Source organism: Triticum dicoccoides, chromosome 5A (assembly GCF_002162155.2).
Source record: "Triticum dicoccoides isolate Atlit2015 ecotype Zavitan chromosome 5A, WEW_v2.0, whole genome shotgun sequence".
Lineage (NCBI taxonomy): Eukaryota > Viridiplantae > Streptophyta > Magnoliopsida > Poales > Poaceae > Triticum > Triticum dicoccoides.
Window position 1 is genome coordinate 52,693,732 of NC_041388.1, and position 13,457 is coordinate 52,707,188.

Genomic DNA, 13,457 nt, shown 5'->3' on the forward strand with positions numbered 1-13,457 from the left:
TTTCCTAACTATATATATGAGTTGTCATTTGATAACAAGATCAGATCATTAGGATAATGATGTGATGGACATGCCCAACCGCAAGCTTAGCATCAGATCGTATCACCTGGTGTATTTGCTACACCTTTCTTCTTGTCAAGTATCTGTTCCTTAGACCATAAGATCATGCCACTCCCGAATATCTTAAGAATACTTTGTGGGTTAATTATAAAATGTCTCTTCATAACCGGTGATTATAAAGGTGCTCTGTAGGTATCTCGAAAAGTGTTTGTTTGGTTGCATGAATCGAGACTGGGGTTTGTCGCTCCGTGTGAAGGAGATATATCTCTGGGCCCTCTCAGTAATACAACATCATGACTAGCTTGCCAGCGTGTGACTAATGAGTTTAGTCATGAGATATAGTTTTACGAAACGAGAAAAAAGAATTACGAGTAACGAGATTGAACTAGGTATGGAGATACCAACGGTCGAATCTCGGACAAGTAACATATCATCGGACAAAGGGAATTGTATATGGGATTAACTTAATCTTCGACATCGTGTTTCAAACTGATAAAGATCTTCGTTCAATATGTATGAGTCAATATGGTCATCTAGGTCCCGCTATTGATTATTGACCAGAGAGGAGTCTTGGTCATGACTGCATGTTCTTGAACCCGTAGGGTTACACACTTAAAGTTCTATAACGCTAGGGTACTTTTGGGATTTTCATATGGTGAGGACCAAAAGTAGTTCGGAGTCCCGGATGAGATTCAGAACCCCACGTGGAGCTCCAGAATAGTCTAGTAGTAAATATTTATTTATGGGGAGTGGTTTTTCAGGGTTCTGAAAAAGTTCACGAATTTTCAGCAGAGTACTAGAAAGGTTTTAGAAGGTTTCGGGGGTTCCACCGTGGGTCCCAACGACCGAGTAAGGGCCCACATGGATCAAGGGGTGGAGCTGCAACCCATATGGGTTGGCTGCACCAGCCCAGGGCCCATGCCGTTTAAATCTAGAGATAAAGTCTTATCTCTAAATTTAAAGTGTTGAATCTAGAGATAAGATGTTATCTCCAGATTTAAAGGGATTTCTCCCTTGTGGCAGGCCCTAGGAGGTTTTTGGCTGCCCTCCACTGCCCCTAGCCTATATAAAGAGATGGGAGGCGCATGGGGGCAGCCACCCTTCCACCGATGGCAGCCATCTCTCCCAACTCCTCCTATCTCCTTCGAGCAGACGCTTGGTGAAACCTTACTGCAGTTCCGCAGCCACCACCACCACGCAGTCGTGCTAGCCTAGATCACATCTACCTCTTCTCCCTCGCTTGCTGGATCAAGGAGGAGACATCACCTAGCTGTACGTGTACACATGTCAGAGGTGCCATTCATTCGGTGCTCGGATCAGATTGGATCGCGAAGGAGTATGATTACACCAACCACAATCTTTAGACCATTAACGCTTTCCGTCTACAAGGGTATGTAGACACTCCCCCTCTCGTTGCTAGCATCTCCATAGAATAGATCTTGGGTGTTTCATAGGAGTTTTTGTTTTTCATGCTACATTCCCCATCAAAATTTTGTTTTTCATGCAATGTTCCCCGTCAATTAAGACACCACATCAAGGGAAGCAATCACAAACTAACCATTACAATCATAACACATGCAGACACAGTAACATTTATTCAGGCATAAATCTCCTCTTCTACTGATGGAAGAGAAAAGCATTCTAATAAATTATATGATCTCTCGATAAATCTATCATACTTGCACTTTAGGAAATTCTATATCAATACAAGTATCGCCCACAATAAGCATATAAGTGTTACATGCATGCTCACTTCCTCTATTTTTGTCTCTCAACTGGAACATGCATCAACTTGCCGTCAAACCACATGATCATGCATACAAGTATAGCCCACAATAAGCAATGGAGGGAAAGGGCCAGAGCAGAGGAGCCCAGATCCATGGAGAGCAGAAGCAATGTAGAGAAAGGGGCAGGGTGGCTGGCTCACTTATCCCCTCTGAATCCCTAAAAAAAATTAAAAAATTGAGTCAAATGGCTCAAGGTGCATGACTAGTTTACGACTAGTCCTTCGACCCCTCAACTCGGCGACAAGGATGCGACTCATAGACTAGTCTAGCCACTAGTCTCGACTGGTAATCAATGGACTAAACACACTTCACTTGCTTGATTAACTAGTAGTTGGGGCGCACCCCGGGTGCATTGCCTGAGGGACATCTGGGCGGTGCAGGTAGGGGAATGCCCCTTTCATCTTTCTTTTTGCTATCTTCGTTGCACATGTACATGCAAGCTCTTTACATTTAAACCACTTTGTAACATCCAGAGCAAGAACCAGAGACGGGAAGTGATGTTCTTCTAGTACTGTAGTGTCCGTAAAATCATAAGAAAGACCTCAAATTGCTTTCCATTATTATGTATTTGGACAGTAGGGAACACGTGGTACTGGTCCTCCTTCAGCAATGGTGAACTCCCTTTCCTCCTCATCCCCCGAGCGTGGCCTCTAAGGTTGATTTCCACGGATCCTTCGTTCAGGTGGGCAAGGTCGACGACAAGGATGCGGGCAAGGGACGACATCCTCCAGACGCAACATACGTTCAAATACCTGATTCACATTCCAAATAGCAAAACGAGCCTGATGCTGCCTTAGTATCAATGGGGTCAAAATTCATGAGATTCACGGCATGGCTGAATTGGAGATCTAATAAAGAAGAAAAAAATAATATCAAGACGAATCAGAGACTACTGATCCCTGCTTCCTATCAGACCAGTGCTAAGCTGTAGGATGGGATGTAAGATGACCGTTGGATCTACTACTAGGCCGTGCATGGTTGTTTGATTGCTTCCTAGTAACTGCTTCTGCTTAAAAACAAAAAGCAAAAAAAAAAAACTGCTTCTGCTTAGCATGCACGGCACCCTCGCTAACCACTCTCATGTAGTTATGTCTATCCTAAAACATGAAGCCATCAGACTGCATGCAATCAAAGTTTGATTCCAGTTGTTCAGGAGAGAAGTTTGATTCGAATTCAACCTAAAAGAGTTTGATTCCGATTCACGTAAAGAAAAGTTTGCTACATTTATGAGACCCACCAGTATTGACATTTTACTTTCTTCACATGATTTATTTCTCACGTATATGCTTCCATCAAATCAATAATTTGCTTCAACAAATAGCCAAAGTAATTTCAGTCTAACAGAAATTCATTAGGAAATATGTGTCCATTATAAATGTTTACCATGTATCCCCAATGAAGCAAGAACTTGTTTCTAGCGACCAGAAAAATTGCTTCCACTGAAAGTTACATTTGCATCGATGGGCAACGCTTAAATTTGCTTCCACTGAAAGTTACATTTGCATCGATGGGCAACACTTAATTTTGCTTCCACTTAAACATAAAGTGGTTTTCCAAGGCACCACCTGATTGTTTTCAAACAAACAAAAGTTTTCTTCTAAAGAAAAAGGAATCTGCTTCCATGCCCATATATTTGAAGTTCAAAAGTTCAACGAAAAGGTGCGACGACACCCGGGTGTCCCGGCACCCTCCAGTCTTGTCCATTCAGCGAAAATAAAATTCGTGCTAACCACTGTCCAGCAGCACATGCTTTGCAGTACCAGAGTAATTAGGCGGACTTTTTTAAGCATGCAAACAGGGACGGGAGGGGGAAGTAGCATGCAGGAATAGGTCTGGCAGGAAACAGTAACACATGCATGCACAATGCAGTCTCTCTCTTCTCACGTTTTCTCTCCACACATGCATGCACGAAGCTTGCTCTCTCTCCTCACTCTCTCTTTCCAACAAGCTGACATGCATAGCTACAGGCGCCAGCTGTCCACGCGGATGATGGTTGACGTGACAGTGCATGCGCCTACTCAGCCGAATCACGTGAGATTCCATTGCATGGTCACTCCTTTCAGTTTTCTTGGGTCTCCCATCATAGGTTGTACATATTCTAGCACATCGACATGTCATCTCCAGTGGCCCATACTCCTGCGCTTAATGAAGCACCAGAACAGCTAATGGATTCCATTGCTACTGTACATGGCACAAATCTCAATGCGTCATAGGATGAATGGTGAGATAAAAGGGTGCCTAGGCACCCGGGATCTAAAAGACCACTTAAAGTTCAAACAAACAAAAGTTTGCTTCTAAAGCAAATGTAGTGTCATATTTTAAGTTCTCCTTGTCGGTTGGATGAAAACATGCTATATACAAGATACATGGAAGATGATATGCTATACACACATGGGTTTAAATTGAAGCATAGAAAAATGAATATTGAAGCACACCTATAAATGTTTGGCAACCGGATGTTTTGACTCACCAACATATTGATTGATTTCTTTTTGGCATTTGGAAGCAAAATATGTAGAGCCCAGAAGCATCTGTATAGCAATTTAGATGCTATGGAATTAGGAGGCATGGACATTGTAGTTAGGAACATATTTACACTTGGGTGCAAGCATAGAAATTTGAAATCAAGTCGAAAACTAATATTACAATCAAGATTGTGAAACATGTTAATTTGATCTGCATTAGCAATTTAAAAAAATCCTAAATGAAATAGTGATTCATTACACATCGGATATAACATAATTACGCTAAACAAAATTCATCAAACCATGCATTGTATCTAGAGTAACACAAATCAAATCAAGTGTTGAAAAATGAATCAAGCCCGAGTTCAGGTGAGTATATAACAAGGTTGATGGCTGGGATATGCGTGCATCTTCTTTACCGAGCCGAACGGGGCACCAGCGCGGTGGGATGAATGGTGACGGGGCATGGTCTGGCGGAGAACCGGGTCGGCGGTGGGGGCGACGCCGTCGATGATGAGAGCGGGGCTCGGCGGAGAAGACAGGGGCGGGTCGCTGCAATGGCTACCAGGAGCAGTTGTAGACATCCCAGAGGTTTGGGGGCAAAGCAGGGTGGTGGCGGAGGCAGCCGTCGTGGCGAGGGAGATCGGCGAGCTCGGGGGTGCGCTCGCCTCGTGGATGCGAGATGCCTGGGCTAGATGGGTCAGGCAAGCGAGATTTACTCGCATGTGACTATGTGCGAGTATCTTCAGCAACATACCTCTAATTTGAGCCCTCAAATGCCCGCGGACACGCTCGGTCAGTGACCAGGCGTGTCCGTTTTAAGCCCCTATTTATCCGTCTGCACAGTCACACTTTTTATTTTCTTTTTCATATGTCCCGTCACGTGCATGTGATTGATGGAGATGAAGAAAGAGAAATAAAAGAATGGATAAATAAAGAGAAAAGGTGGTCCGGGTGGGGATGTGTCCTATGCGGCGGACTAACCGGACGCACCCGGACGCGTCCGCGAGCCCTCATATCCTCCCCATATTCGAGATGGATATGAGGGTTCAGACAGCCCGGCGTATAGGGATGATATGAGGGGTCCGGTTGGGTCAACTTTTTTGCTTCTCTCATGTCCGGTTAGTGGTCCCTGTGTCTACCCGGTCAATTTGAGGAGTTTGACTGTAGATGCTTTGAGGTGATTGGAACGGGGTAGGCGAGATTTTCTCGGATCCAATTAAATTGGGTAGTTTGCATAGAAGTATACCAGCCTTGGGATTAGGAAAGTATCGACAGCAAATGACCCGTCTGACAAATGTCTCCAATAAGATTACTGAATATAAGTGTTTCCCTATATAGTAGTCTAAAACAATTGCAACACGCTGACTCTCTTTAGTTTGTCCGGTTTCTGTTGTTACATTGTGTGCACGGGCTTGTATTAAACTAGCCATGCCTTTTCAGGTTCCACAGCATCTTACGAAACTAAGACCACATCAAGATAAGCAATCACAAACTAGCCATTACAAGCATAACGCATACAGACAAGTACTCCCTCTGTAAACTAATATAAGAGCATTTAGATCACTACTTTAGTATTCTATAAACGCTCTTATATTAGTTTACGGAGGGAGTAACATTTATTCGGGCCCAGGTATATATCTCCTCTTCTACATATGGAAGAGAACCATTCTAATTAGTTACATCATCTCTCGGGTAACCTATCATACTTGTACTTCAGGAAATTTTGTATCAATACAAGTATAGCCCACAATAAGCATATAAGTGTTACATGCATGCTCATTTCCTCTATGTTTGTCTCTCAACTGGAACATGCATCAACTTGCGGTGAAACCACATGATCATTTGGTAGATCATCCTATTTATTATTTAACCTCTTCACCATATCATGAAGACGCTCAGCGACATCGGTCATCTCTGGTCTCTGATTGACGTCAAGATTTATACATTGCATAATCATCCCTATTAAATGACCAAGAATTTCTTGATCATCCTCTCCAAGTTCCTTATCCAGGAGCTCGGTCACAGACTTGTCCTTTGTGTAGGTATCAAGAAAGTTCCCGAGTAAGTTGTTGTCAGAATGAGAGGCTTTCTTTCTTGTAATGAGCTCCAAGAGCACAACTCCAAAACTATAGATATCACTCTTGGTGGTCAATTGTTGAGTTTTCCTATATACTGGATCAACATAAGCCTTGTCAAAAATGATACATCCAGTGTGTTGCATTTGCATACCAGTGACCATTAACCTTGATATGCCAAAGTCTGAGATCTTCGGCATAAACTTTTCATTCAAAAGTATATTAGCTGGTTTAACATCACCATGGAGGATTGTTGTAGTTGTTTTTGAATGCATATAAGCTAGACCTTCTGCTGATTCTGCAGCAATTTGTAGACGTAGACCCAACTTTAGAGGCATATGGTTCTTGCCATGAAGAATATCGTCGAGGCTGCCATTGGGCACAAACTCATAGATCAAAGTTGGGACTTTAAATTGTAGGCAACAACCTATGAGCTTGACAATGTTTTTGTGAATGACTCTAGACTGAATGATGATCTCATTTACAAATTGGTCATTTGGTGATTTGCGATTGATGGGTTCTTTCACAGCGACCACTTGTTTATCCTCAGTGTGCCCCATGGAAACCGTACCAAAGTGACCATTTCCGAGAAGTTTCTTATTTTTCAGAATTTTCCTTATATCTTCCTTATTGAATAGCTTTATATTATTGATCTTTTCCAATATAGGTCCCCCATTCTTTTCAAAATTGTCTCTCATCCTTCTTTTCTCTTTGTGAAGAAGCCACAAGAACACCATAATAGCTATGATGAAAAGACCCCCTATGGAACCTGTATAACAAAAATATATAGACAATATTGGAACAAATTGCCATTAACTTATTTTCAAATTAAATAAAGGAATGTCAAAAGTTTACTTGTGACAACAGTTACCCTTTTACATGTGGTTGATTTAGAAAATAGCACATATAAAAAAGATGAGTTATAAGTTCTTAATATTTGATTGTAGTACTGAGAATAGCGAGAGTGAAAATTACAGTAATAAATCGTTAATGTGTTTCCATTCTGAATATGAACTTCCAAGTGTCAGGCAAACTAAATCAACGTAGTTAAGAAATGGCCACACCAATGAAATGAGTATACCCAATACTACGTAGCATCACATTTTTTAGGCATTAATCTTTTTTGTGAATCCTTTTTAGGCATTAATATGTTGTGTGTCTCTTAAGTGGGTCTATCAATCACCTTCTGATTTCTTACTCCCTTCGGGAAACTTCAATGAGCCCGGCCAATGTCCGCCTTTCCCTGGCCGCAGCACCCAACGGGAGGATCCATTTGGTCTGCCGTGCCCATATCCTTTTTTTCGCAATATTTGGCATATTTTCATCAAAATGAGATATAAAACATATTGAGTGTTATTGGGTGAGTCCGGCGGAGTGGGCGGGCATGGACGGGCCACCGATGAGACCGAGCTAGACCTGGCGGTCGTGGCTGCGACAATGGCCAGCTAGCGGAGTAACCCTAGCCAAAGGAAGGTCTGTTGCGCGGCTTTGGCGGCGATGACCTCGACTATATGGAGTTAAGGTATAAGGGGCTAAATTTGAAGGGTTCGGATAGAGATGCCCTATCTCATCTTTCACGTTCGCTGGACCAGTAACCCCCTGGCACCGGATGAATTTTTCTCAAGAAAGGTTCTTATAATTCTAGGTGGTGGGCACTTAGTAGTAGAATAAGCATTGCTTGAGAATTCGAACTTGTCAAAGAAGAACAAGTTTATGAGGGTTGGGAATCACCTATGGCAATGGGAGATCTACTGCGTAAGGTTGGGTCTTTGTGGCCAAAGCTCTAGAAGGATAACAATTGACGCGAGCAAAGGATTTGCTTGCTTAGGGTTGCCCAGGTTCACCTAGTTTTATTGTAAATTAATCTCCTTCAAATTCCAGAATCCCCTATTTCTCCTCCCATGCTACCCATTGCGTAGATCCAATAAGCAATATGAACTGAATTGCAAGGGAAAAAAAATGCTTTCATCATGCAACCATGAGATAGCTCGCAACTTGCTCTTGCCTTAATTAGTTCATTCAAATGAAAATTAACAGTTAAATTATGTGTCAGAAGCTTCCGTGTTCTGAAGAAGTCACGGATGAACAAATGAAGGCATGCAATCTGCAAATATATAGAGGATGCAAACAAAATAGAGAATCGAAGATAGTAAAAATGTATTGGATGCACAATAACACTTTTGCATTAATGGTATAGTATACTGCATGCAGTTGACATACATACCTACGATGATCTTTGCTCCGAGTGGTAAATTTTGGCTGCAACGTTCTTTGAAGGGATTAGCACTATTTGTGTGCTTGGGGCATGTGCATTCGTAAGAACCTTCTTTGTTCTCGCAGTCTCCCTTGCAAGGATAGTGGTCAAGATGCTCACACTCATTTATATCTGCATTATTTATCAAAATTAACCATCAGAACACACCATTGACCTGACCATGCATTCAGTATGTCGAAAAAACAACTATTTTCCCATCCAAACTAGTGATGATTTCCTTGATTTCACAATGTTCAAAAGGGAGAAATAAATACCAGAGAATTTAGAAGTCATGGAATACTTAATACTGTAAGGATTAGAATGACATGAATACAAAATAGAAGTTGTGTTGAACCACACGAAAAACATAAGAGGCCCTGACTAAGTTCACAGGAAAAACATAAGAGGCCCATCGTGCAAACAAGTTTTATTTATAGGAACAATTCATAAGGAATAGGTCCTCCAAAATTGCTACGGAATTTCTTAGAACATAAGAGGCCCTGACTAAGTTCGCACAATTGAACGAAAAAGATACCACAGGCTGCATACTTTCTTGGGTGGGTTGGGGCAGGGGGTACAATGACTATGCTTACCATCCATGTAACTGGAGCAACAGCATGGTGACTCTGCCAATATTTTACCACTGCATATGAATGCATAATAGCCAAACTTTGATAGTTTTGTCACTCTTTTGTAGCTAAATGAAAGTTTTTCTTGTCATAAACATATAAGACATTCAAACTACTTCATGTAGATGTTCCTATAGAGGTGAATAAATTATAGGTAAATAGATAGTTGCTAGCTATCGAACTGGTGCGTTAGCCAAATTTCGCAAAAGTCCGAACTGATGGAAAGGACTAGGCAACATTTTTTAACACCGCCCTCACATCTAGGTTGTGGACGTCCATGAAGACCTTAGACGTGGGATCAAGATCAGATCACAACTATTTTTTATATTAAATAGTTCATTGGCCAGGATTTGATCCTGAGACCTTGTGGCTCTAAGGGCATCTCCAGCCGCGCCCCCAACAGGCCCCCCCAGGCCACTTTTTCGGCGCCAACGCTGAAAAAACGGCCCACTCGCGCCGCCAGGACGCCGAAAATCGCCGGTTCGGACCTTTTTTCGCCCGGCGGTCACAGGCCGAACCCGGCGCGTTGGGGGTAGTTGGGGGCTCCGGCGCTAGGGAAAAGCACGCCTGGCCCACACCGACAGGGGAAAAGCTTCCCCCGACTCGCCTCGCACCCCCCGCGCCCTCGGCCACCACTAGCTATATCCCGGCGACAGCCGCCGCCCTACTCCGCTAGATAGCCATTCCCCGCCGAAAAATAGTAGCGCTTCGCCGCGGCAGCCCCTCCCACAGCAGCTAGGCGTTTCTGGCCGCCGTTTCCGGCCACGTAGGCGTGGTTTAGCGGCGGGTACACGCCCACCGAGGGCAAGGTGTTCGGCGTTTTGCCTGACTCGGCGATGGACTCGGATGACGAGGAAGAGCTCGCCGCGCTGCTGGAGGAGGAAGCCGCGGCCGACGTCCAGGAAGAAGAGCATCTCATGGTGCTCGCCGCCCTCGCCCAGCTGATGGCGAGCAATGAAAAGCCGCGGCGAGGTGGCTCGGCGCCGGGCGGGTGAAAGCAAAGAACCGACATCGTCTCGAAGGCTACTGCATGCTCTATTCCGACTACTTCGCCGATGCTCCACTTCATGGCGAGAAAACATTTCGGCGCCGTTATCGGATGAGCCGAAAGCTCTTCCTCAGGATTGTGAATTCCATCCGGGAGTTCGACAACTACTTCAAGTGCAAGATGGATTGCACTGGCGCTCTTGGATTCACCTCCATCCAGAAGTGCACGACAGCGATGAGGATGCTTGCATATGGAGCTCCCAGTGATTCGCTCGACGACTATGGGCGCATGGCCGAGTCCACCAGCATAGAGTGTTTCTACAAGTTCTGCCGAGCAGTGGTGGCAGTGTTTGGGCCACAATACTTGAGAACACCCAATGCGGAAGACACTGCTCGGATCCTAGCCCAGAATGCAGCAAGAGGATTTCCTGGGATGCTTGGAAGCATCGACTGCATGCATTGGAAATGGAAGAATTGCCCATTTGGTTGGCAGGGGATGTACAAAGGCGCCAAAGGCGGTTGCAGTGTGGTGCTTGAGGCTGTAGCCATATAGGACCTCTGGATTTGGCACTCCTTCTTTGGTATGCCAGGAACTCACAATGACATCAACGTGCTGCAATGCTCTCCTGTTTTTGCCAAGCTCGTTGAGGGCCATTCTCCTCCGGTGAACTTCGAGATCAATGGGCACCAATACAACAAGGGGTACTACCTAGCAGATGGCATCTATACGAGATGATCGACATTTGTGAAGACGATCTCAAACCCTGCGGCAGGAGGCAAGAACGCCTGGTTTGTGAAAGTTCAGGAGGCTTGCAGGAAGGATGTCGAGCGGGCATTTGGTGTGCTCCAATCTCGATTCGCTGTTGTTTGGTACCCCGCTCAGACCTGGTCCAAAGATCAAATGTGGGAGATTATGACTTGCTGTGTCATCTTGCACAACATGATCATCGAGAGCGAGCAAGAAGACCCAGTGTTTGACACTGAACCATACTACAGGCAGGGTCCTCTAGCCGAAGTTGATCACCATCTACTGACAACTTGGACTGCCTATCTCAGTATGCGTCAGGAGATCCGAGACCCACATGTGCATCATCAACTGCAGAAAGATCTGATTGAGCACCTATGGAGGCTCAAGGGGGACGCCGTGTGATGAAATACGACTTTTTATTTGTTGAACTATATAATTTGTATTGAACTATTTGTTGTTGTACTATTTTGTTGAAGTATTTGATTTTTCTATGATGAAATATGTGATAAGAAATAATTGTGTTGATAATTTAACGCCGAGACACGGCGAAACCACGCCGAATATGGGCCTATTATCGCCCATATGGGCCCTTTATTCGCCGAAATTGGGCTGCAAAGTGGGCCAATTTCGGCGCCTGGGGGCGAGCTGGGGGCGACGACTGGGCGCAAAACCGCCCCCAGCGCCGATTGTATCGCCGGCTCGCCCCCAGGGGGCGATTTTTATGCGTCCTGGGGGGCCAACGGCTGGAGATGCCCTAATATGTACCATATTGAACTGATGCGCTAGTCAAATTTGTCAAAAGTTCGAACTGATGGAAAGGACTAGGCACGTATTTTAACACTAGCAAAGTCTGCTACTTTTTAGTATTTATTTTGTAAACCTTAAAAACCTACTACGTTTTGTTAGGGATCTTTTAATAACTTCTCGATATACTAACTTTATTAATGTCGTCAAGAATTTGGTGCAATATGATATTATTGAACTAGATGGTCTCACACTCCTAAATATACAAGTGACACTGCCAATATATAGAACACGAACATTATATTATGTTCTCTTTGACAGTGTTAAGTTTTATAAACCAAATTTATATATGAAAAATTGGTTGTACAACACCACATCATTTCCGAATAATAGAGCATCTTGTTTGTAAAACAAAATATTCATAATTCTATGTAGTACAAACATCATGTCGTTTCAAAATAAATTATACCGATGTATTTTCAGAAAGTGTACACACATATATAACAATCGGTATGTCTTGACAATCGTTTCTAAAGCAATAGTGTCCCCTAGATTCTCGGAACTGCGCCTAAATAATTCAGTCATAATTGTACCGAGACATACTATATCACAGCTAGTGGTTTTCAATACTATACCTAAATAGATAATATTTAATATATCACCACAACTGTATCTAAACATTTCATATTCAATACATTACAATTGCAGCTAAAAAACGTCGATACCAACAAAAATTGATACACCGAATATGAGCATATCATAACCTCATAAGAGGCGAACAATATATTAATTTCATGAACTATCTAATGGCGTGATCGTCCATCATCCGTCTGCCTGGATGTCTGGATGACCCTCATAATTATCCTTTTTTAGGGGATGACTTAATGTTGATTAAGTTGATAAGGTTGCCTAAATTTAGAAATAAAATATTATTTTGCCTAGACAAATAGAAACCAATGATTTTCCGCTGCCACCCAGTGACATAATTCCACCATTTATGTTATTTCATTTTATAATTCTTCCATGTAAATATTTAATATCGCATACAACTTTCATTTGTACACACAAAATGAACATATATATCTGGATTCATCAACTTTACTTATATTATAGATAAGCATGTGTAAATTGAAAATAAATAATTAATGGTGTTTCCCAAACGCTTGCATGGGACCCCATGCTAGTTTTCATAGAAAAGATCTTGATTTTTTTTATTTTTCATGAGCGCTCTCCTATTTTCCTTATGGAAGAAGTGTTGTGGACAATCACAAATATGTCTAATTTACTTCATTCTACTCATCTAAATTATTATTGTTTGAACAAAATCAGGTATTCTCTCTAATGCCTTGTATATCCTATTTCCTTTCTTCTACTCTTAGATCTTTCTCATGTTGATTAACATGTAGTTCTTTTACTAAGAGATCTAGATTGTTCTAGATAGTAAAAAATCCAGACATGTTTATTATGAAATGCTCTCTTATTGTTGTTATAGAAAAAACGTGTTGTACAAAATAAAAAATGCTCGTACCTCTGATTTACGACCTTCTAATTATCCATATTAATGTTTAGACTTTCTTTAACAAATCACATATTCGATTTTGACACCTCAAATTTCCTAGTTTCTTTCTAGAATTTTAGATTATTTTTTCATGCTGATTGAGATGAAGGTCTTTTAATAGATGAGAGAAGAACAAAATTGTTATAC

The 13,457-nt window shown here is 42.6% G+C and overlaps 1 protein-coding gene across 1 annotated transcript in view; it reads right to left on the bottom strand.

Moving 5' to 3' along the window:
* Positions 1–5,954: 5,954 nt before the first annotated feature.
* The window catches only part of LOC119296967 (wall-associated receptor kinase 2-like), a 9,491-nt gene continuing 1,988 nt past the window's right edge, over positions 5,955–13,457 (bottom strand). Inside the window, exons 2-3 of the mRNA XM_037574955.1 lie at positions 8,615–8,776; positions 5,955–7,159 (exon numbers count right to left, since the gene is read on the bottom strand). Coding sequence (XP_037430852.1) covers positions 6,171–7,159; positions 8,615–8,776 — 1,151 coding nt within the window. The 3' untranslated portion in view covers positions 5,955–6,170. The remainder of the gene's footprint in view (positions 7,160–8,614; positions 8,777–13,457) is intronic.